Below are 26625 nucleotides of genomic sequence, written 5' to 3' on the forward strand. Positions count from 1 at the left end.
TTCTGTGGATTAAGTTTGAAAAATGTGCAAATTAATTAAAATTCAAATAAAGAACTAGGTTTATTCAATGAATATTGTATCGCAAACACAAAATGGTGTTTAATTATTGTAAGCAGATTAAATTAAGACCATTTAATAGATTTGTCGACTTGTTCAACATTGTCACAATCCGAAAGTGTGAAACGAAACGCAGCCCCGCCCCTCTCTGAATTTTCCAGCGTAATAACCAATGACGTCTGTCCAAAGATTTTGACGTCACGCCCTTATATTTCAGGGCCGTATTTGTTTTATTTATAACATATTCTTGAACAGAAATATAATGTGAAAGAAGATTAAATGGTAAGTTAATAAATGTACGTCATGCTTACCTTGGTTTGTTTGTTTTTATTTTAATATCGAGTGTCAACATTAACGCGCCGCGGAAGTTTTAAATCTAAAAATAATGTTTGTTTGGTTTATTTTTGACGGAATTCGTCTCTGTTGGGCGTTTGTCTCATTTGCACATGTGCAATAGGTATTCAGTGCACAGCCTTTTATAAACAGTGGTGAAAATGGAAATCGATTGTTTTGCTTCTATTCTGGTGAATTAGGTCGAATTATTCAACTCACCGTGACATAGGTAGGTAGCTTGTAGGTAGATGGTCGATAGATATTGAAGTACTTACCTATCACATGGGTAACATAACTAACATACATTAAGTATTACTTGATTGGCAATAAGTACCTAACTATGTTTATTTAGAACAGGGTGCATAGAGCAAATAAATAGCATTTATTATTGATCCTTTTCTTTTAAGCCTATACTAGTTACTCTGGTTGTCATTTTAATTTAAACTTTATACCTACGTAGTTCAGTAGGTAATTAGTAATATTTAAATCTTATGTTGGTAGTCGATAAGTACCTACAGCAATTTAAGTAACCGACTAAATTGAAAAGTATAGGGAACTAATTTTATTATGCTCTTTTTATTATTTAAATCAACTAATACCTACCTACTTATGAATTTTTCAGCGCATCATAATGTTGGCAAGGACTCTTCAGCTAAGCAGCCTAGTGGCTATTATAGCCACGGTTGTCTCACAGCAAACCTACAATGCAGTGGAAACCGAAATGTTTTCCATCCCCATAAGCCCTAATATGTTTAACTGGACTTATCAAGGTAGGTAGTTTTACTACTTTCGTGTAGATAAATAAGGTATGTTTAAGTACCTAACCTAATTATACTCTGATAAAGAAGAGCTTATGCTTAATTTAAATTTTGTTGACATTGATATCAAATGGCGGACCGCCACAAAGTCCGAATTTTCCGATTTGAATCGTCTGAAAAATCGGACTTTATCGCTTGTGCACCTTCGAATTTCGTAATTTTTAATAATAGGTAATTTAATCCTATATTTTCAGAATTCGACCAGCAGTACAGATTCCAAGGTTCCCTCATTGGTAAACCGGAGCTTCCGTCGTGGCTTCGCTACATTTACAGCGGACGTCATCATTCTGGCTTTATTTTTGGCACCCCACCGCGGGGCACCAAGTCCCCTATTACCGTACGTGATTGCTTACAAGTTTGCACTCGTTACTGTATGAAATTAAAATTTATATGATATATACTTTAACTTAGCACTGTAAGGTAAAATACTGAGCCACCAACTTACACAACAAAAAAATGTTACTGGCGCCCAAACATGGGTCAGCATTTTATGGTAGGGTAGTTAAGATTCTGATGTGCTAAATTACTGATGAAAAAAGTAGAAATTAGTAATTAGGGCTATAGGGCGTAAAAGCGCCCTCTATCGCGTGTGTGACAAAATTAACTCCCAATTAACTAATATCAAGTTCACTTACATCTACTAGTACTTCCATCGTCACGTAAGTCGAAGGCTTAATTATGCAACATCCGAAATTTGGGTACAAATAAAGACCTTCAATCAAACCCCTTTCAGTTAGAAGTGATCGGCCTGAATAGGCAAGACTATGAGACGAGACGGCTGCTGTTGACATTGAAGATACACCCCAAGGAGAAGAAGGCACTACATGAGGTAGAACTGAAGATCGACAATCTCAACGTGGAAGACTTGCTTGATGAGCATCGGTAATATCCTTCTTCTAGGTCATAAGTCATAACACTCGTAAATAAAAAATAAAATTGATCCAGAAATGTACAGGCAAAATACTGATATTGGATGGAAATACCTACCATCTTGCCTGTCACTCGGAGAGATATTGGGTCTCTATAAAGAAGATATCTCGACTCTGAGACACACCCTTTTTCACCTCTTACAGATAAATACATCTTCGTACAGACCATAAATACTCCCTGGATAGAGGAACCTTGGATTTAGCTTATCTTGAGACCAACCAAACATCTTTTAACATGTATACCTATAATGTATACATTTATATTTTTTTCCAGGATGACTCGTCTAAAAGAGATCTTCCGAAGCAAACTCTGGATTGAGAGCAGTCAAGACCTTTATGCCACGTTCTTAGCTTCAGCTATTGCCATGGGCGCCCGTCTGCCACTGAGGCCCAACGAGGGAGAAGGGTAAGAGATATAAACGAAAAGGGTTAAATTCGTGGCTAGAGCTGGCCAAATCTTTTTTTCCTCACATTCCTATATGTTTGTTATTTTTTGTGCTTTGGTATAATTATATATGGAGACGTAGAAACCAACCCAAATTTGACAAGGTAATTTAGGCTTATCTTAAAAAACATGTCCTACAGTTTATTTTCGCTGGCAGATCACTACAATAGGGAGTAAACGGAATAATAATAAGAAGAGAGTAGCTTCTTCTGTTCCCACTTCTGATTTTACTAATAACTACCTAACTAACTGCCCGTCTACTATTCATACTACTCGCCACGATTGGGATAACATATTTTCAGAATACTCGAGTAGAAGCATAATTGCGGGAGATTTTAATGCCCACCATTCTAACTGGTCTAATAGAACGGATTCCAGAGGGACACATATATTTGATTGTCTCATTGATAATAACTTTGTTTCGCTCAAAGACAGTTCCCCAACTCGCATTAAACTTGTTGATGGTCGACTTCAAAAAAGCTCTCCAGACATTACTTTTGTATCAGCAGACATAGCTCTAAAATTTAACTGGAAAGTGATGAATGAAAACTTTGGTAGTGATCACTTGATAATAAAGTTTTCGTCAAATATAGCACATACAACAAATAATTCAAGCAAGTGGAACTTTAAAAAAGCAGATTGGAAATCATATAGTTCAAAGCTTCAAGATAGTTTTTCCAACCGTTTCTGCTTAGGAAATGATATACAATTAGATTATAATAGCTTTTTAGATATTTTGGTAGAGGCTGCTGATGAAAATATTCCTAAAATTAAAATTTGTAACAGTCCCCTCCGTGTACAGGATTTTAAACCTAAGCCTTATTGGAATGCAGACATCTCGAAAGCAGTAGCGGAACGCCGTTTAGCCTTAGCTAGTTTTAGACGAAACCCTACCCCTCTTAATCTAGAACAGCTGCAACTTAAAGTCTCCTCTGCTCAACGTATGATACGTAAAGCTCGAAACAAAGCCTGGCAAGAATTTTGTAGCAGTGTTGATAAAAATATTAGTGCTAGTGAAATGTGGAGACGAATGCGTTGGCTTAAGGGATATCGTCAACCAAGAGCCCAAATTGACTTTAAAGATGCCGAGAAAATGATGCGAGGTTTGTGCCCGGATTATGTTAGCCCTAGTACTCCGTCCTTTGATTCTATTAATGACATTTTAGATTCTCAGATAACACTAACTGAATTAGAACACTGCATTAAATGCAAAGACACGGCCCCAGGGGATGATGGCATCTCTTTCTCGATGATAATGAACATTCCTACGGTGGGTAAGCAAGCTTTGATCGAACTCTATAGTAAATTCCTAACACTTGGCTTTGTTCCATATCAGTGGAGGAAGGTCAAACTAGTAGCTATCCCGAAGAGTGGCGGATCTAGTACAAACCCTGCATTCAGACCCATTGCTCTTATGTCATGCCTATGTAAAATATTTCACTCTATACTTAAAAATCGTATTGAATGGTTTCTCGAACAAAAGAGCGTATTCTCCAGAAAAATGGTAGGATTCAGAAAAACTAGATCTTGCCTAGATAGTCTAGCTGAACTTATTTCAAACATCCAATTGAGCTTCGCCAAAAATGATGTTACTGTGGCTTGTTTCATTGATATTGATAGCGCATATAACAACGTTGATATAGTTAATCTAGTGCAAACTCTGGATAGGCTCTGTCTTGGGAGAGGCATTTGTCGATACATATTTGAATTTTTAAATTTTAGAGATCTATCTATAACTACTGCAGATAGTAAATACATTTCAAGATGCACAGCAATGGGTCTGGCCCAGGGTGATCCTCTATCTCCCATCCTATTTAATATTGCTACATACAATATCTGTCACTTGATTACCAGTGTGAACATCTCACAGTATGCGGATGACTTTGTCATTTACACATCAGCCAAACATAGTCTGAATGCAGTGGATAATATTCAAACATCACTGTATACTATATCTAATCTAATATCACGACTCGGCTTAGACATATCATCTCGTAAAACATGCGTGTGTTTATTCAGTAGAGGATTCAGACGATATAATCATATAATAGAATTGAATGGTCACAATATAAAACAGGTACAATCAGTCAAATACTTAGGACTATGGCTCGACAGTTCACTAAAATGGGGTAAACACATAAACGAGATGTATGAAAAGTCTTCTGCCTTTATAAACATCTTTAAAGTACTGGGTAACACAAGATGGGGAGTCCACCCCAAACATCTCAGGAGATTATACATAGCTTTAATTCGCAGTCGCCTCGATTACGGTAGCTTCCTTTATGATACTGCAGTTAAAAACCATTTAAATAAGTTAGACAAACTCCAGAATTGCGTAATGAGAGTGATAGGAAGCTTTATAAGATCCACCCCCATATATGTAATGGAGAGTGAGCTTTCCCTGCAACCACTCATGATCCGTCGCCGTTATTTAGCTAGCAAGTATATCATAAAGGCCAGGTCCTTCCAAAACAACGCTATTTTAAACAAAATTACTGAGTTAGCTACTTTATGCGAATCTTTCTGCGAACAGGTACTGGAGAAATAAAAAACCTATCCTATTGGTGGATGTTTATAATCATATTAAGGATACCCCGGTTCAAGCTTGTGATATACTCGAGATGTTCACACTGGAGACTTGGGTTAGCAACATCGATTTGTCTAATATTGTGGTTCATTCAATCGAAAGTGTAGATAAATCAAAGAGAAGATACAAATCCTCTGAGCTATATGAAAAGTGTAGTGTATACCTAACCGAAAACTACCCTAATTTTTATAGGATCTTTACAGATGGCTCGAAGAGTGGTGATGGTATCGGGGCAGCATTCTTTGATAGTCAGGCTAATGTTCACGGCAAATTCAAAATTACGTCTAACCTTTCAATAATGTTTGTTGAACTACTGGCGATAGCGGAAGCCATGTCTTACTGCTTTATTTTGGATAAAAACAAATTTGTTATCTTGACTGACTCAAAGAGTGCGCTTCAGCATGTGGCTCGATGTACCTCTAGTAGTAGAGGTTCACCGATAGGCTACACAATTTTAGATATGCTTTTAAAATTTGCAAAATCTAATAAAACCATTGTTCTTCAATGGATCCCATCACATATAGGCATACTTGGAAATGAAGAAGCCGATCGCTTAGCGAATGTAGCCATTACAGATGGAATCCCCACACAAACCTTACCTTTTTACACGGACCTGCTACCCAAAATTAAATTAAAATGTTATGATATGTGGAAGGAATATTTCGATGAACGGTCGCAAACTTTGGGCATTTGGTACCGAACTATTCAATCACACCCTACTCACTCACCATGGTTTGATACATCAGAGTTAACAAGAAGAGATATTGTTACAGCTTTGCGATTAAGATCTGGGCATATACCGTTAAATAAGTTCGCATTCCTGATGAAAAAAGTTGACTCTCCTAATTGCACAGAGTGCGGTGTGATTGAAGACGTTTACCATATTATTGTAGAATGTGTACGTAATTGTAGTGTAAGAGAACAATTGTATATTGATAACTAGAGGTTGCGTTGTGGCGCGGGCTGCAAGCAGCCGCGCGGTGCTTTGATGCTTTCGGTTTAGGTGGGAGACAGTTTTTAGTATGATTTTCAGTTTCAGCAGGGTATTGGCATGAGTATACCGTAGCAAATCTTTCTTGCGTTTTGTTAAGCCTTAAAAACTGTGTTCACTATGTTTTTTTTTTAATTAAAGGGCTACTGACGATTTTGTTTGACGTGTGAAACAGTTTTCAGTATGAATTTCAGTTTCAGCAGGGTATTGACTTGAATATACCGTAGCAAATCTTTCTTGCGTTTTGTTATGCCTTAAAAACTGTGTTCACTATGATTTTTTTTAATTAAAGGGGTACTGACGATTTTTTTTGACGTGGGAAACAGTTTTCAGTATGAATTTCAGTTTCAGCAGGGTATTGACTTGAATATACCGTAGCAAATCATTCTTGCGTTATGTTATGCCTTAAAAACGGTTTTCACTATGGTTTTCATTATAACAGGGGTACTGATGATTTTTGTTTTATGTGGGATACGGTTTTCAGTATGAATTTTGGTGAGATACGGTTATTCACTTGACTATAACGTATCGAATATTTTATGGGGTTTAGTTTTCCCTTGAAATTTAATTTCAGTATGAAATTTGTAACAGATAGGTATTGACTTTGCCATAATACACTCACGGGCAGTGAAAAGGTTCAACTGAGAAAAGCTAAACGGAAAATCTAGCTTAATGCCTCTTCTGCAACAACCAACTAAAAACGGTAATATTTTGTTCAAATTTTAAATTAAATTTTTTTTGTAAAAATTGGGGTCGTATGGTGTCGGCATTTTGTGAGTGGAACTTTTTCATTGCCCGGGAGTGTACAACGGATATTTCTTGAATTTGGCTTTACATACCTAAGAAAAACTCCACAGGAATGTTAATATTTGCCTTGAAAACTATTTAAATTATGAATAACGGATTGTCTCACACAAATACGGTAGAGAAACTGATCTATATGGTTATTTTTTGGTTTCGTAAACTTTACCTAGTATCGAGATGACATAGTTTTGTGTACAAATATTGGATTCTTTAATACCTCATAAATCTGAGTCACCTCCTATTCTATTCTATTGTGTGTAAGTACCTACACCTGGCTCTTTCGAGTGGAACCTTTGTGCATATCCCCAAGGTCTAAACTGCCTTCCTAAGCTTGGACCATTTCCCACCACGCTGGTCCACTGCGGGTTGGTGGGTTCAGATATGCAGGTTTCCTCACGATGTCTTCCTTCACCGTAAGAGCGATGGTATACATTGTACTTAAGTTCTTCTTCTTCTTCTTCTTCCTTGCCTTATCCTTATTTAGGGTCGGCTTTGTTGGTCATACATTGTACTTAAGTTAAAAAAACTAATTGGTACATGTCAGCGCCGGGATTCGAACCCGTATCTCTTGCGTGAGAAGCGGGCGCTTACCCGACTGAGCTACGAGTACCACCGCTCACCTCCATTCGCGCGTTTTTCTAGCGTCTCGATTATTAGTTTACCTACTTTGTTCTGAAGAGAAATTTTTTTCATAGCAACGAAATACACAGGCTTTTTTATTCATTAATTTCTTACTCGGGTTTGCTGTTTCAGACTATTTTAAAAAATTTTTAATTCTCACTCGAACACACACACTTTGAACATTTCCTGTAATTGTTGTTTACAGAAGTATGGTTTACTTCAATTTAATCCATAATTGGAACTATAAACGCTCCCAAACCTTTGTCTATCTTTTTTATTAATTCAAGGTATTTCTTTGCCACAATCGGCTCTCAGGTTATATCTAGTTGTGTTGACGAGGGTTTGAGTGGTGTTGTTTCGCTTCGCTCGGCGCTCCAGGGTTTGCGGTATGGTGGTTTGATTTGTTTTGCCTCGCTTCGCTCGGCTCCTCTTTTACGGTAAGCTTATACTTAAGTTGTATTGCCTCGCTGCGCTCGGCTATTCGGTGGTTGTGGTATAATGTTTTGAAATGTTTTGCCTCGCTGCGCTCGGCTCTCCAAGGTTTGTGGTATGATGATTTGGATTGATTAGCCTCGCTGCGCTCGGCTCTCCAGTTAAACAGGCAGTTGGTGATTAAAGTAATTTAGCCTCGCTGCGCTCGGCTCCTCTCCTGGTCTCGGAATGGTAGTCTCGGTTGTTTTGCCTCGCTTCGCTCGGCTCTGCAGTTACATAAGCACATGCTGTTTATTGTACTTTAGCCTCGCTTCGCTCGGCTCTTCGGGTTTTCGGATGTTGGTTTCAGTAGTTTTGCCTCGCTCCGCTCGGCTCTCTAGGTTTTGGATTGATGGTTTAGGTTGTTTTGCCTCGCTTCGCTCGGCTTTCCACTTCTTAAACGGGACTTTTCCCGTAGTTTTTCTTTATTGATATTGATAATTATGATACGTAATGCCTCGCTTCGCTCGGATTTCTTTCCTTTATGGCAGGGTTACTTGTCGGATGCCTCGCTGCGTTCGGCTGGTTTTATTTTGGTATAGCTTGTAGAAGAACTATGGCCTCGCTGCGCTCGGCACTTACACTGTGGTAAAGTTGATTTACATTTTGTATATTTTTAGGGAAAATATTTTTTCCTCTAAAAGTGGGGAGTTTTTATTTTAAAAAATAATTCTTTGTATTTATCTTCACAAATGCGCCATATACCACAAATCTGTCTGAAAACTTCAAAGGGGTAAAATTGCTAATGTTGGTAATTTTTTCTACGTTTTTAGGGAAATTTTGATTTTTTTCCCTACAAGTGGGGAGTTTTTATTTTAAATAATAATTGTTTGTATTTATCTACACAAATGCGCTATGTACCATAGATCTGACCGACCACTTCAACGGGGTGAAATTGCTAATGTTGGTAATTTTTTCTACGTTTTTAGGGAAATTTTGATTTTTTCCCTACAAGTGGGGAGTTTTTATTTTAAATAATTATTGTTTGTATTTATCTACACAAATGCGCCATATATCATAAATCTGTCCGACCACTTCAACGGGGTGAAATTGCTAATGTTGGTAATTTATTCTACGTTTTTAGGGAAATTTTGATTTTTTCCCTACAAGTGGGGAGTTTTTATTTTAAATTTAAATTTAATGCCTTTAACTACACAAACACGCTATACATTCGAAACCCCTCAGACCATCTCAAAGTGATAAAATTGCATATTTATGTAAATTTTCTAATGTTTTTAGGGAAATTTTGTTTTTTTTTCCTATAAGTGAGGAGTTTTTATTATTAATTAAAAATCTATGCATTTAACTACACAAACGCGCCATAAATTCGAATCCCCTCAAACCATCACAAAACGATAAAATTGCATATTTATGTAAAATTTCCCATGTTTTTAGGGAAATTTTGTTTTTTTCCCTAAAAATGTGGAGTTTTTATTTCATAAGAAAACTAAATGCATCCACCTACACAAACGCGCTCTACAAGTCAAAACTGTCAGACCACTCAATACAGGTGAAACAGCCTTAAAACATGTAAAATTTCTCTTTTACAAATTGGCTGCCACTTCATCCGCCATTTTGATTTTTGCAGTTTTCGGAATTTTCCCATGAATTTCACCATATATCCAACCATGTACAAAGAAAAACATCACCCCACCTCCCCCCCTTCTGGGAGATCAATTCACCTCAACTTGAATCGACGTCGAACTTTTTCAAAAATATAATCTCCCGTATTTCTCAGGGTTGCCAGCCGAAAGTGATAAAAATAGTCAAATGTCATTAGTATGAGCCTTTCTGACTAAACTGCATCATTTTTTAAAATCCAAAACGGTTATTTCTATTTTTCAGGTTTTTGGGGAAAATCTCAAAATTTTCCCTAAAAATGGGGAAATTTTATTTAACTGGTATAGTCTACCCAACAAACTACACAAATGCGCCATACAAGACAAATCTCCCCAACGACTCAAAATAGGTAAAAAATCCAATCAAAAATCGTGAAAAAAAGACACTTTTACAAAATGGCCGCCAAAGCAGTCCGCCATTTTGTTTTTTCAACTTTTCGGAATTTTCCCATAAACTGCACCATACATCAGACCGTGTACAAAAAAAATCATCACCCCACCTGCCTCCCTTCTGGGAGATCAATTCACCTCAAGTTGGGTCGACGTAAAAAAATCCGAAAAAATATAATCTCGCCTATCGCCCAGGGTTGCCAGTCGAAAGTAATAAAAATGGTCAAATGTCATTAGTGCGGGTCTTTCCGACAAAACTGCATCAAATTTTAAAATCAAAAGTGTCTATTTCTACTTTTCATGTTTTTGGGGAAAATCTCGAAATTTACCCTAAAAATGGGGAAAATTCTTTCACATGGCAACTCTACTCGTCAAACTACACAACCGCTCCATACAAGTCGAACCTGTCAGATGCCCCCAACACAATAAAAAAATGCTTTGAAAATCCCCGAAAAAACAAGTTTTTATAAAAAAATCTCCCCTCCCCCCGCAATTATAAAAAAAACATTTTTTTGGAATTTTCCCTTAAATTTCATCATGTGCCACACCGTTTGCAAAAAACAGCATCCCCCCACCTCCCACCCATCCGGGAGATCAATTCACCTCAAGTCGGGTCTGACACGCCCTAAACTTTGCTTCACTGCAACTCGGCCGCCATTTTGTTTTTTTATTTTTTTATATTTTTTTTATAATCTGTCAGACACTCTAAATACACCCTCGAAATATAAAAAAATGTATGGTCACCAAAACGGAGGAACAAAAAAAATTTTTTTTTTTTACAACTTTTTTTAAAAAGTCGGATTTTTTCTCTACTCACCCGAGCACCCTGTACATTTCCCTAAAACATTTTCATATCAAAAAATGGCTCCTTCTAGGAGAACAATCATGTCAATGAATCAGTCAGTGGTAATCCAGCTTTATATATTATAACTAGAGGTCGCGTTGTGGCGCGGGCTGCAAGCAGCCGCGCGGGGCTTTGATGCTTTTGGTTTAGGTGGGAGACAGTTTTCAGTATGAATTTCAGTTTCAGCAGGGTATTGACTTGACTATACCGTAGCAAATCCTACTTGCGTTTTGTTACACCTTAAAATCTGTGTTCACTATGATTTTTTTTTTTATTAAAGGCGTACTGATGATTTTGTTTGACGTGGGAAACAGTTTTCAGTATGAATTTCAGTTTCAGCAGGGTATTGCCTTGAACATACCGTAGCAAATCTTTCTTGCGTTTTGTTACAAAGCCTTCAAAACTGTTTTTACTATGATTTTTCATTATAACAGGGGTACTTACTGACGATTTTTGTTTTAGGTGGGATACGGTTTTTCACTTGACTATTACGTATCAAATATTTTATGGGGTTTAGTTTTCCCTTGAAATCTAATTTCAGTATGAAATTTGGTAACAGATGGGTATTGACTTTGCCATAATACAGTGACGGGCAATGAAAAGGTTCCACTGAGAAAAGCAAAACGGAAAAATCTAGCTTAATGCCGTCTTCTGCAACATGACGTACATTTAACAGAGCGTCAGGATATTACCAACTAAAAACGGTAATATTTTGTTCCAATTTTAAATTAAATCTTTGTAAAAATTGGGGTCGTATGGTGTCGGCATTTTGTGAGTGGAACTTTTTCATTGCCCGGGAGTGTACAAAAGATATTTCTTAAATTTGGCTTTACATAAAAAAAACTGCCTTCCTAAGCTTGGACCATTTCCTACCACGCTGGTCCACTGCGGGTTGGTGGGTTCCCATATCTAGATGTGCTAAATCTAGATATGCAGGTTTCCCCACGATGTTTTCCTTCACCGTAAGAGCGATGGTATACATTGTACTTATGTTATAACAACTCATTGGTACATGTCAGCGCCGGGATTCAAACCCGCATCTCTTGCGTGTGAAGCGGGCGCTTACCCGACTGAGCTACCACCGCTCACGTCCATTCGCGCGTTTTTCTAGCCTCTCGATTATTAGTTTCATAGCAACGAAATACACAGGCTTTTTTATTCATTAATTTCTTACGTTGGTTTGCTGTTTGAGACTATTTTTTAAAGAACTATGGTTTACTTCAATTTAATCCATAATTGGAACTATAAATGCGCCCAAACCTTTGTCTTTCTTTTTTATTAATTTAAGGTATTTTTTTGCCACAATTGGCTCTCAGGTTATAGGTATAGTTGTGTTGACAAGGGTATAAGTAGTGCTGTCTCGCTTTGCTCGGCGCTCCAGGGTTTGCGGTACGGTGGTTTACATTGTTTTGCCTCGCTTCGCTCGGCTACTCTTTTACGGTAAGGTAATACTTAAGTTGTATTGCCTCGCTGCGCTCGGCTCTTCAGTTGTTGTGGTATAATGTTTTGAAATGTTTTGCCTCGCTACGCTCGGCTCTCCAAGGCTATGGTGGTTTGGATTGTTTTGCCTCGCTGCGCTCGGCTCCTCTCCAGGTCTCGGAATGGTAGACTCGGTTGTTTTGCCTCGCTTCGCTCGGCTCTGCAGTTACATAGGCACTTGGTGTTTATTGTACTTTAGCCTCGCTTCGCTCGGCTGTTCGGGTTTTCGGATGTTGGTTTCAGAAGTTTTGCCTCGCTCCGCTCGGCTCTCTAGGTTTTGCATTGATGGTTTAGGTTGTTTTGCCTCTCTTCGCTCGGCTTTCCACTTCTTAAACGGGACTTTTCCCGTAGTTTTTCTTTATTGATATTAATAATTATGATACGTAGTGCCTCGCTTCGCTCGGATTTCTTTTCTTTATGGCAGGGTTACTTGTCGGATGCCTCGCTGCGCTCGGCTGGTTTTATTTTGGTATAGCTTGTAGAAGGACTAAGAAGGACTATGGCCTCGCTGCGCTCGGCACTTTAACTGTGGTAAAGTTGATTTACATTTTGAATGTTTTTAGGGAAAAAAAAATGTCCCCTAAAAGTGGGGAGTTTTTATTTTAAATAATAATTGTTTGTATTTATCTTAACAAATGCGCCATATACCAAAAATCTGTCTGACCACTTCAAAAGGGTGAAATAGCTAATGTTGGTAATTTTTTCTACGTGTTTAGGGAAATTTTGATTTTTTCCCTACAAGTGGGGAGTTTTTATTTTAAATAATTATTGTTTGTATTTATCTACACAAATGCGCTATATTCCATAAATCTGTCCGACGACTTCAACGGTGTGAAATTGCTAATGTTGGTAATTTTTTCTTCGTTTTTTGGGAAAATTTGTTTTTTTTCCCTTTAAGTGGGGAGTTTTTATTTTAAATTAAAATTGTTTGCATTTAACTACACAAACACGCTATACATTTGAAACCCCTCAGACCATCTCAAAGTGATAAAATTGCATATTTATGTAAATTTTCCCATGTTTTTAGGGAAATTTTGTTTTTTTTTCTATAAGTGGGGAGTTTTTATTATTAATTAAAAATTTATGCATTTAACTACACAAACGCGCCATACATTCGAATCTCCTCATACCATCACAAAACAAAAAAATTGCATATTTATGTAAATTTTCCCATGTTTTTAGAGAAATTTTGTTTTTTTTTTATAAGTGGGGAGTTTTTTATTATTAATTAAAAATCTATGCATTTAACTACACAAACGCGCCATACATTCGAATCTCCTCAGACCATCACAAAACGACAAAATTGCATATTTATGTAAATTTTCCCATGTTTTTAGAGAAATTTTGTTTTTTTTCTATAAGTGGGGAGTTTTTATTATTAATAAAAAATCTATGCATTTAATTACACAAACGCGCCATACATTTGAATCCCCTCAGCCCATCACAAAACGATTAAATTGCATATTTATGTGGAACTTCCCATGTTTTTAGGGAAATTTTATTTTTTTCCCTAAAAATGGGGAGTTTTTATTTCATAAGCAAACTAAATGCATCCACCTACACAAACGCGCTCTACAAAACAAAACTGTCAGACCACTCAATACAGGTGAAATAGCCTTAAAACATGTAAAATTTCTCTTTTACAAAATGGCTGCCACTTTATCCGCCATTTTGATTTTTGCAGTTTTTGGAATTTTCCTATTAATTTCACCATATATCTAACCATGTACAAAGAAAAACATCACCCCACCTTCAACCCTTCTGGGAGATCAATTCACCTCAACTTGAATCGACGTCGAACTTTTTCAAAAATATAATCTCCCGTATTTCTCAGGGTTGCCAGCCGAAAGTTATAAAAATAGTCAAATGTCATTAGTATGAGCCCTTCTGACTAAACTGCATCATTTTTTAAAATCCAAAACGGTTATTTCTATTTTTTATGTTTTTGGGGAAAATCTCAAAATTTTCCCTAAAAATGGGGAAATTTTATTTAACTGGTATAGTCTACCCTACAAACTACACAAATGCGCTGTACAAGACAAATCTCCCCAACCACTCTAAACATGTGAAAAATCCAATCCAAAATCGTGAAATAAAGTCACTTTTAAAAAATGGCCGCCAAAGCAGTCCGCCATTTTGATTTTTCAACTTTTCGGAATTTTCCCATAAACTGCACCATACATCAGACCGTGTTCAAAAAAAATCATCACCCCACCTGCCTCCCTTCTGGGAGATCAATTCACCTCAAGTTGGGTCGACGTAAAAAAATCGGAAAAAATATAATCTCGCCTATCGCCCAGGGTTGCCAGTCGAAAGTAATAAAAATGGTCAAATGTCATTAGTACGGGTCTTTCCGACAAAACTGCATCAAATTTTAAAATAAAAAGTTGTTATTTCTACTTTTCATGTTTTTGGGGAAAATCTCGAAATTTACCCTAAAAATGGGGAAAATTCTTTCACATGGCAACTCTACTCGTCAAACTACACAACCGCTCTATACAAGTCAAACTTGTCAAATGCCCCCAACACAATAAAAAAATGCTTTGAAAATCCCCGAAAAAACACGTTTTTATAAAAAAATCTCCCCTCCCCCCGCAATTAAAAAAAAATCATTTTTTGGAATTTTCCCATAAATTTCATCATGTGCCCCACCGTTTACAAAAAACACCATCCCCCCACCTCCCCCCCTTCCGGGAGATCAATTCACCTCAAGTCGGGTCTGACACGCCCTAAACTTTGCTTCACTGCAACTCGGCCGCCATTTTGTTTTTTTATTTTTTTATATTTTTTTTATAATCTGTCAGACATTCTAAACACACCCTCGAAATATAAAAAAATGTATGGTCACCAAAAAAGAGGAGCAAAAAAAATTTTTTTTTTTTACAACTTTTTTTAAAATTTCGGATTTTTTCTCTACTCACTTGAGCACCCTGTACATTTCCCTAAAACATTTTCATATCAAAAAATGGCTCCTTCTGGGAGAACAATCATGTCAATGAATCAGTCAGTGGTAATCCAGCTATATATATTATAACTAGAGGTCGCGTTGTGGCGCGGGCTGCAAGCAGCCGCGCGGTGCTTTGATGCTATTGGTTTAGGTGGGATTGTTTTCATTTTGAATTTTGGTTTCAGCAGGGTATTGACTTGAACATATCGTAGCAAATCTTTCTTGCGTTATGTTATGCCTTAAAAACTGTATTTACTATGAATTTCTTCATTAAAGGGGTACAATGATTTTGTTTCAGGTGAGATACAGTTTTCAGGATGAATTTCGGTTTCAGCAGGGTATTGACTTGACCATACCGTAGCAAATCTTTCATGCGTTTGGTATTGCTTTAGAAACTGTTTTCAGTTCGATTTTCGTTATGACAGGGGTACTGATAATTTTGTTTTAGGTGGGCTACGGTTCTCAGTATGAATTTTGGTGAGATACGGTTATTCACTTGAGCATTTTTATGGGGTTAAATTTTCTCTTGAAATCTAATTTCAGTATTAATATAGGTATAACTTAGATAGGGAAGCATTTAACGTAGCTGAAAAATGATTTCAGTATGAAATTTGGTAACAGATGGGTATTGACTTTGCCATAATACAACGGATATTTCTGGCATTAGGGTTTATATTAAAACAAAAAACACCACAGGAATGTTAATATTTGCCTTGAAAACCATTTTCACTGTGAATTACGGATAGTCTTCGCACAAATACGGTAAAGAAACTGATCGTATATGGTCATTTTATGGTTTCGTAAACTTTTCTTACTTACTTTCCTTAACTTATCGAGCCGACATAGTTTTGTGTACAAATATTGGGTTCTTTAACACCTCATTAAAAATCGGACTGACCTCCATTCGCGCATTTTTCTAGCTTCTCGATTATTAGTTTACTTTGTCCTGATGAGAAACTTTTTCATAGCAACGAAATTTATAGGCTTTTTTTGATTCATTAATTTCTTATGTGGGTTTGCTGTTTAAGTAAGTAAAATAAAGTGCGTTTTTTAACATTATAGAACTATGCTTTACTTAAATTTAATCCATAATTGGTTGCACACATATGGAACTATAAACGCGCCCAAACTTACACTTTGGCTTTAATTTTATTCATTCAAGTTATTTCTTAGCCACAATCGGCTCTCAGGTTATATAGTTGTGTTGAAGAGGGTTTGAGTAGTGTTGCCTCGCTTCGCTCGGCTCTCCAGGGTTTGAAGTATGGTGGTTCGCATTGTTTTGCCTCGCTTCGCTCGGCTCCTCTTTTACGGTAAGGTTGTATTACTTAAGTTGTATTGCCTCGCTGCGCTCGGCTCTTCAGTGGTTGTGGTATGATGTTTTGAAATGTTTAGCCTCGCTGCGCTCGGCTCTCCAGTTAAACAGGCAGTTGGTGATTAAAGTAGTTTAGCCTCGCTTCGCTCGGCTCCTCTCCAGGTCTCGGAATGGTAGTTTCAGTTATTTTGCCTCGCTTCGCTCGGCTCTTCGGGTTTTCGGATGTTGATTTCAGCCGCTCGGCTCTCTTGGTTTTGGATTGATGGTTTAGGTTGTTTTGCCTCGCTTCACTCGGCTTTCCACTTCTTAAACGAGCCTTTTCCCGTAGTTTTTCTTTATTGATATTAATAATTATGATACGTAATGCCTCGCTTCGCTCGGATTTCTTTTATTTATGGCAGGGTTACTTGTCGGATGCCTCGCTGCGCTCGGCTGGTTTTATTTTGGTATAGCTTGTAGAAGGACTAAGGCCTCGCTGCGCTCGGCACTTAAACTGTGGTAAAGTAGATTTACATTTTGTATGTTTTAAGGGAAAAATATTTTTTCCCCTAAAAGTGGGGAGTTTTTATTTTAAATAGTAATTGTTTGTATTTATCTACACAGAGGCGCCATATACCATAAATCTGTCTGACCACTTCAAAGGGGTGATATTGCTAATGTAGGTAATTTTTTCTACGTTTTTAGGGAAATTTTGATTTTTTCCCTAAAAGTGGGAAGTTTTTATTTTAAATTAAAATTCTATGCATTTAACTGCACAAACGCGCTGTACATTTGAAACCCCTCAGACCATCTCAAAGCGATACAATTGCATATTTATGTTAAATTTCCCATTATATTAGGGAAATTTTGATTTTGTTCCCTACAAGTGGGGAGTTTTTATTTTAAATAATTATTGTTTGTATTTATCTACACAAATGCGCCATATACCATAAATCTGTCCGACCACTTCAACAGGGTGAAATTGCTAATGTTGGTAAATTTTCCCATGTTTTTAGGGAAATTTTGTTTTTTTTTCTATAAGTGGGGAGTTTTTTATTATTTATTAAAAATCTATGCATTTAACTACACAAACGCGCCATACATTCGAATCTCCTCAGACCATCACAAAACGATAAAATTGCATATTTATGTATAATTTCTCATGTTTTTAGGGAAATTTAGCTTTTTTCCCTAAAAATGGGGAGTTTTTATTTCATAGGAAAACTAAATGCATTCACCTACACAAACGCGCTCTACAAGTCAAAACTGTCAGACCACTCAATACCGGTGAAATAGCCTTAAAACATGTAAAATTTCTCTTTTACAAAATGGCTGCCACTTCATCCGCCATTTTGATTTTTGCAGTTTTCGGAATTTTCCTATTAATTTCACCATATATCCAACCATGTACAAAGAAAATCATCACCCCACCTCCCCCCCTTCTGGGAGATCAATTCACCTCAACTTGACTCAGACCATCTCAAAGCGATACAATTGCATATTTATGTTAAATTTCCCATTATATTAGGGAAATTTTGATTTTGTTTCCTACAAGTGGGGAGTTTTTATTTTAAATAATTATTGTTTGTATTTATCTATACAAATGCGCCATATACCATAAATCTGTCCGACCACTTCAACAGGGTGAAATTGCTAATGTTGGTAAATTTTCCCATGTTTTTAGGGAAATTTTGTTTTTTTTTCTATAAGTGGGGAGGTTTTTTATTATTTATTAAAAATCTATGCATTTAACTACACAAACGCGCCATACATTCGAATCTCCTCAGACCATCACAAAACGATAAAATTGCATATTTATGTATAATTTCTCATGTTTTTAGGGAAATTTTGCTTTTTTCCCTAAAAATGGGGAGTTTTTATTTCATAGGAAAACTAAATGCATTCACCTACACAAACGCGCTCTACAAGTCAAAACTGTCAGACCACTCAATACAGGTGAAATAGCCTTAAAACATGTAAAATTTCTCTTTTACAAAATGGCTGCCACTTCATCCGCCATTTTGATTTTTGCAGTTTTCGGAATTTTCCTATTAATTTCACCATATATCCAACCATGTACAAAGAAAATCATCACCCCACCTCCCCCCCTTCTGGGAGATCAATTCACCTCAACTTGAATCGACGTCGAACTTTTTCAAAAATATAATCTCCCGTATTTCTCAGGGTTGCCAGCCGAAAGTGATGAAAATAGTCAAATGTCATTAGTATGAGCCTTTCTGACTAAACTGCATCATTTTTTAAAATCCAAAACGGTTATTTCTATTTTTCAGGTTATTAGGGAAAATCTCAAAATTTTCCCTAAAAATGGGGAAATTTTATTTAGTAGGTATAGTCTACTCAACAAACTACACAAATGCGCCGTACAAGACAAATCTCCCCAACCACTCTAAATAGGTCAAAATTCAAATCAAAAATCGTGAAAAAAAGTCACTTTTACAAAATGGCCGCCAAAGCAGTCCGCCATTTTGTTTTTTCAACTTTTCGGAATTTTCCCATAAATTGCACCATACATCAGACCGTGTACAAAAAAAAACATCACCCCACCTGCCTCCTTTCTGGGAGATCAATTCACCTCAAGTTGGGTCGACGTAAAAAAATCCGAAAAAATATAATCTCGCCTATCGCCCAGGGTTGCTAGTCGAAAGTAATAAAAATGGTCAAATGTCATTAGTACGGGTCTTTCCGACAAAACTGCATCAAATTTTAAAATCAAAAGTGCCTATTTCTACTTTTCATGTTTTTGGGGAAAATTTAGAAATTTACCCTAAAAATGGGGAAAATTCTTTCACATGGCAACTCTACTCGTCAAACTACACAACCGCTCCATACAAGTCAAACCTGTCAAACGCCTCGAACACAATAAAAAAATGCTTTGAAAATCCCCGAAAAAACACGTTTTTATAAAAAAATCTCCCCTCCACCCGCAATTAAAAAAAATATTTTTTTTGGAATTTTCCCATAAATTTCATCATGTGTCCCACCGTTTACAAAAAACACCATCTCCCCACCTCCCCCCCTTCCGGGAGATCAATTCACCTCAAGTCGGGTCTGACACGCCCTAAACTTTACCTCACTGCAACTCGGCCGCCATTTTGTTTTTTTATTTTTTTATATTTTTTTTATAATCTGTCAGACACTCTAAATACACCCTCGAAATATAAAAAAATGTATGGTCACCAAAACGGAGGAACAAAAAAAATTTTTTTTTTTTACAACTTTTTTTAAAAAGTCGAGGTTTTTCTCTACTCACCCGAGCACCCTGTACATTTCCGTAAAACATTGTTATATCAAAAAATGGCTCCTTCTGGGAGAACTACTATGTCAGTCAGTCAGTGAGTGGTAATCCAGCTTTATATATTATAATAGTTTACAAGTAACTGGTGGCTGTAATAGCATTTTAGCACGACCGAACTCTGATAAGGCTAAAATACTGTATAAAATTGTCAATTTTGGTTTAAGTGCTAGATTTAATTCAAATAGATAAGCTTAATTAAGTGTGTGTAATAATGAGGGTGACATGGTCACTTGTGTACCAAGCCCTTTTAAATTAATAAAGATTAAAAAAAAAAAAAAACTACCTAACTAATGTATCACGCTATCGAAAGATGTTAAGTTGTAGTCGGCATAAGTGTTTCAGTCTGTCATAACACAGCATACAAATTTTTCAGCCTAGTGGTCCGACTCGGCAGTTCAAAGCCGTTTTCAGCTGAGCTGAAGAGGCTTCGTGAGGAGGTGCGCCCTCTGTCTCGACTGCCCAGCTGTCCGCGAGAGTACAAGAGGACAACTGTTGAACGACTGTTCAGAGACGCTGGCTTGACTCTCGACTGGTGCAATTTTGAGTTGGTAAAAAAAATACAAAATATTTACAAAATACAAAATATTTATTTTCAGTAACTTAGTCTATGTTTAACAAAAGTAAGATTATTTAATTTATTTTATTTTGAAATTGTCGGATCACTAACCTAATATCGACGGTGGAAAGGCAGAATGTTTGAAGCGCCATGACATAAAATGTTCACCAGAGCGATTTAAAGTTTGAAATTTTCGAAAAAAAATCATATCTCTGTAATTATTCTAGCTATGGCTTTGAAAATTAAAATACGTAAAATTGAAATAGTTTTCTATGTAATTCTGTATATAAAATGAATGTACATATTATATTTACTGTAATAAGGGACATAAGACATAGGCATCTGAAATCTCAGTCAGGTAAAATTGGCTTAAACGACATTAACATTTTAATAAAATACAAGTAAAAACAATTTAAAGACCAAGGAGATTTAACCATCACACCAGTATAATGTTTTATAATAATTTATGTTACTTTAAACATTCCATAAGAATGAATTAACCGCCAAACTAAGGCAATTTATATCTAAGATGAATGACTTAAAGAATAAATGAACTTATAATTGGACCTCAGAAGAACGGTTGAGCCGATTTTGGTCTAGAAATATTTGTGGAAGTCCAGGGAAGGTATAAAAGGTAAGAAGGGTCAGCTAGATTGAAAACAAAAATTTCATAATATCTGGGGGCACGGCAGTGACATCCTTTTCTCGAAGCATTATTTTATTATAAACTTTATTAAAATATTGTTCACCGCGAAATCATTTTGAGATTGAGATCCAAGTGATCAGGTTTACTTATTCATCAATTAATAATCATAATCCAACCGACATTTCTTCGTCCGTCTCTATGCCACCATTCTGTCACCGCCTTTTTCCATCTTCCGTCCTGCCTTCGAGCCAAGTGTTCTGCCGACTCCCATTTCAGTTCAGTGACCTGCATACCGACGTCGAAGACTTTTGTCTTTTGGCGAATTACTTTTTTATTTATTTATTTATTTTATGGAAAACTTACAGCTAAAATTTAACAGTATAACACTAAAAATAAACAGTTGAAAGCCAATTACTAGTTTTCACTAATTGATAACAGAGTATACACAAATGATTCCTATGTATGCAAACATACTAACCTAACTAGAAACACGAAACTAAACTAAGCTAAATAAAATATGATTTATACCTACAATATGATATGAGTATTACATAAAATAACCGTTAAGTAAATAATGTTACTACTAATCATAAATAGTTGAGCTAAACTTATTAGTTAGATTATAGCTGATAGAACGAGCGCTACTACAAAACATGTCTATGTCCATACAGTCGTTACTAAGCGTATTGAAAGAGCGCGAAGCTCTCAAAAGAAACGAGTTCTGCCTGTAGTTGGTATGAACGAGTGGAACATGCACCAATGATTTGAGACGTAACGGACGTGAGGGGACTAACAGATTGATTTTATTCAGTAGATCTGGACAATCAATACTATTCTGAGCCAGTCTAGTGAGGAATATTAAATCTGCTGCTTCACGCCTGATTTGAAGAGGAAGAAGGTGGAATTGGTTACAATGAAACTCATAGCTACGTCTTCGAATTTTAAATTTATAACATAGGAAACGAATAAACTTTTTTTGTATGGACTCAATTTTTGAAATATAGACGCCATAACGTGGGTTCTACACTTGAGAAGCGTATTCCAAGTTGCTTCTTACAAGACTGCAGTAAATTATCTTAATAGACTTCATCAGCTTGAAATTTTTACACGAACGCATAAGAAACCCTAGTAATTTGTATGCTTTCTTTACTATTGCATCTACATGTTTGTCAAAAAGTAATTTTGAGTCCATTATTACACCCAAATCCTTTATCTCATTACAGATGGAAATAGATTGGTCGCTAAGACTATAGGTACTCTGGTACATGTTTCGTTTACGGCCAAATGAAATGGAGAAGCACTTAGAGACATTTATGTCTAAACTGTTAAGTCTGCAATATGTCGCAAGTCTATTAAGATCGTCCTGTAGTAAATCAGAGTCATTCGGGCTGTTGACCACTCTAAACACCTTCATGTCATCAGCAAAAAGGAGAAATTCGGAATGATTAAAGCAAATGTCAATATCATTAATAAAAATAATAAATAGGAGGGGTCCTAATAGGGATCCCTGTGGCACCCCGGAAGGAATGTTTTTCCATGCTGACATATAACCATTTAATACCACTGATTGCGTCCTGTTCGATATATAGGACTTGAGCCAGCGAAATAGATCCCCACGAATTCCGACTGATAGAAGCTTTTTGAGTAGCATTACATGGTCAATCCGGTCGAATGCTTTACTATAATCAGTATAAACAGCATCTACTTGATTATTGTTATCCATTTGTTCACTGATAAACTCATTGAAAACGAGAAGGTTTGAGACTGTAGATTTTTTCTTTAGAAAACCATGTTGATTAGGGTTAAAAGTTAGCTTTAGTGATGAGTAAATCTGATCATAGACGATACGCTCAAATATCTTAGCAATAAGGCATAGTTTAGAAATTGGTCGATAGTTGCTGACAATATCTTTTGGACCTTTCTTGTGAATCGGACTAATAAAGGCAGACTTCCACAATAATGGCATTACGCCCTCGCATAATGATCGTTGGAATAAAATGGCTAAAGGGACTGCAAGTGCTTTAGAGCAACTGAAAAGAAATACTGCTGGTAGTTTGTCGGGGCCGGCTGACGACAAGATCTGCCAAAGGTGTCGTGATATGTAAATAAGCTGCAGGACCCACAAGTTAGAAGATAACTTAGTATCCAGATCGACAACAAATACCATCTACTAAGTCTGGACGAGGTCTCATTCAAAGATCAAAAGTCTGGCATCAAAGACGTGTTGTTAAAAATTTGCGAAGAAATAATAAGGCACAAGGAACACTTAAAGAATGAATGGTATCTCTAAAGAAACATGGGATCCACCATCAAGAAAGACTTAACGTCGAACTAAACGACCATTCTAAAGAAGCACTTGCGTACGAGTATTTTCTTTGTGAACTTAATAGGTATAAAAACGAAATTTAAAAAGACAAACGCTGCTAGGGGTGGCTCTATGTCCAGAAATGAGACCACAACCATCGGCTGCCATAGAAAACACGAAGGATCTATACAAAGCATCTTGATGAACATGGCAACAAAACCCAGGATATCTCCTTATTACTATGGAAGCTTGACTTTCAAGATGGTATGGCCACATTGCCGAAGTTTTTAATGATCCTAACCACCACCTGAGGAGTCGGATGCAGATGCAAATATACCAGGATCATCTTGTTTCTTGATGCATAATCGTAATCATTATGATTAATAAAATCGGCAGGTCGCTAAGGCTAGTCAGAGGCCTTCGGGCGGCTTAAAAACGTCTGACAGTTGGGTTGCCCACTTACCCGTCAACTCTCTCAGCACAAGATTGCTTGTGTTGGAGTCCACCAACCCGCACGGAAGCACGGAAGGAGACCCGTGCCCCAGCAGTGGGGACGTAATGGGTCATGATGATGTTTAATGATGAGATTTATGACTATCCTGCATCTTGACAGAAATTTAAATATCCAACCCCCAAATAAGACGAATTGATACGGACCATACGATCGCTGAAGAGTGGCAAAGTAACAGGGAACGATGGAATTCCTACGGAGGCATAAAAAGAGATGCCAGATATTGCACTCTTCAGCGATGGAGGATGATGAAGTGAAGTTAGAGTAAAAGTTAATTTAATTCATGTCCAACTTTTTCCTATAAGGTTTGCTTTTCGTTAAAATATTTTATTCTGAAAATTCTCACTTAAAACGTGGTCTTCTATTTCGTATAATTACCTAACAATTATCAAAATCGAAACATGGGAACACATTCTCGGTTAGATTTTTATGTAGATAAGAAATGCTGTTTCTGACTAGATTTCGATATAGGTAAATTATTTAAGAATATTTTTATATATAATTTTATTATAAGTTTATTTTTGATATATAATTTTTATTTGGTATAAAAAGTAATGTCATGTTAATACATTAAAAATAATTTACATGAAGAACCATATTGTCATAGAAAAAATATTTTATAAAAAATAAATATTTGGTTTGATCATTTTAGAGAAACGTAAAAATTCCCTACTTGCATAGAAACAGCAATTTAGGAGAAAGGATCCAAGTGCATATTTTTATTAATAACTCAATAAATATTAATCATAGCAACACTATTATTTAGAACCGTAATATAATAGATATTATAATTTAATGTAGTTATCTGGTGATATAATAAAAAATATTTATAGTTTTATACTGGCGAACGAATCTGAGTTTGTACCTACGTAATTACGCTGCGCACGCGGCGCCAACTGTCGCATAGACGCACGTCCTCTCCGAATAAACGTCCCGGCGGGGTACTGAAGCGACACCTTTCCAACCGGTCCTATTTATATATTGGCGTTTTCACGCAATATCCTTCTGGATATAATAATAATATAACAGCTTAAACACCATAAACCGCTTCATTGCGATTCTTTTGTATTGTTTTATATCACTTATATCAATTATCTACAAATCGCAAAAAACCGCTTAAGTGCCAATTGTACCATTAAACAGATTTAGGTAAAGTTGTATTAACCGCCAAACGCCGCGAGTAAGACTGACCGATAAAATGGTTTAAGTGCCAGTGAGGCTTAAATTACAATTACGTAAAATATATTAAGTGCTTTTATGTTATTTTTGACAAGAAGGCATTTAGTTTTATATGCATTATGTTTTATTTCGCAATCAGGTAGGTCGCTTAAGTAACTAATGATACAAATTCACATTCATTCAAAATGAATTAAGTCACAGTGTTTTACTGTTTTAGTAAGAATAAAATGTTTTATATAACTTTATTATTGATAATGTATGTTTGAACATACAAATGACTAAAAAAGTGGCTCTTAATACAAGAAAAAAGTATTAAGATTGCCAAAATCACCGATGTCTTAAGCGCCAAAAAAGTGCTCAGATCGAAACGAGACCCGCACCATTCGAAAGAGAAAAATCAGGCGATTCCAACGGTGTATATAACTCATATTCGCCAAAAGTGGCGGATAAAACATTCTGCCTTTCCACCGTCGATATAGTTACCTACTAGGATATATTTTTTTCGAGAATTTTGACATTTGATTTAATTTTCGGGCTTAGATAATATAACATAGGTACTGCACACGTAGGTTTCGACTTAGTATACCCTTTTTGGAAAACCCTGTATAATAGGAAAACCATGACAGATGACAGATCATCACAGAGGCTCACATAACGGATTATAGTGCCACAAACTTATCTGTTCCGGTGAGAGCGAACTAAATTGGTCCATATAATCTATGTCAATATGAAATTCATTAGTAAGTAATGAGGTAAGTATGGACCAATTTAGTTCGCTCTCACCGGAACAGATAAGTTTGTGGCACTATAACAAGAAATATGACTAACCGACCAAATTAAAAAGACAGAATTACTCACCTCACAAAAAACACAGGTTCTCCTTTAACTTTTTTGGTCCAAATTTCGTTAGGTTTCATTAAAATTCATTAGAATTTACCGGAAAACCGGTGATCTCCAATAAATTTAATTTCCCTCCTTTCTGTCTCTAGACAGATTTTATTAAGTAAGTACCTACATAGTAGTACTTACTTGAAATAAATGTTCCTTCTCAACAAAATCGAGAAAACCCACGATAAAACACACTATCTTCATCTTTAGATTCTACATCTAAAAAAACAAAGCCAAGAGCGAGGTGTACCCCCGCACGAATTGTTCCGTTACTTTCATAAGTAGGTACCTAGTTAATCATTATACTTATCAATAAACAGTAGGTTACCTGCTTACGTACGTATCTACTTAGTTAGGTACTTATTTTTGTAATATTTGTCAAAAAAAATATGACATGTATGGTTCTGTCATCTTCATACATTATCTGTCAAAAGTTTCACGATAGTTTCCGCTAGAGGCGCCACTTTGTATGCAAGAAAACGTAAACTTTTATAGTTTTTGACAAACTATCAAGAACGCGTACATAGGATTCAAAGGAACAGAGTCGTGTGCACAAGTTTCGATCCTCCGTTAACGTTGCGTATCGTCAACTGTCACT

The 26625-nt window shown here is 36.4% G+C and overlaps 1 protein-coding gene across 4 annotated transcripts in view; it reads left to right on the plus strand.

Annotated features, from left to right (window-relative positions):
- Nucleotides 1-210: 210 nt before the first annotated feature.
- LOC105381019 (alpha-sarcoglycan) overlaps nucleotides 211-26625 on the plus strand; it is a 31378-nt gene continuing 4963 nt past the window's right edge. For 2 of the 4 annotated variants that reach the window (XM_011550650.3, XM_011550653.3), the window contains exons 1-6: nucleotides 211-339; nucleotides 1013-1160; nucleotides 1403-1545; nucleotides 1942-2090; nucleotides 2412-2543; nucleotides 20316-20490. In XM_011550650.3, the coding sequence (XP_011548952.3) occupies nucleotides 337-339; nucleotides 1013-1160; nucleotides 1403-1545; nucleotides 1942-2090; nucleotides 2412-2543; nucleotides 20316-20490 (750 nt within the window). In that variant the 5' untranslated portion in view covers nucleotides 211-336. Of the gene's footprint in view, nucleotides 340-383; nucleotides 658-1012; nucleotides 1161-1402; nucleotides 1546-1941; nucleotides 2091-2411; nucleotides 2544-20315; nucleotides 20491-26625 lie in introns of those variants that run through there. The other 2 variants (XM_011550652.3, XM_038111510.2) reach the window with 2 other exon arrangements.

Source organism: Plutella xylostella, chromosome 26 (assembly GCF_932276165.1).
Source record: "Plutella xylostella chromosome 26, ilPluXylo3.1, whole genome shotgun sequence".
Taxonomy (NCBI): Eukaryota; Metazoa; Arthropoda; class Insecta; order Lepidoptera; family Plutellidae; genus Plutella; species Plutella xylostella.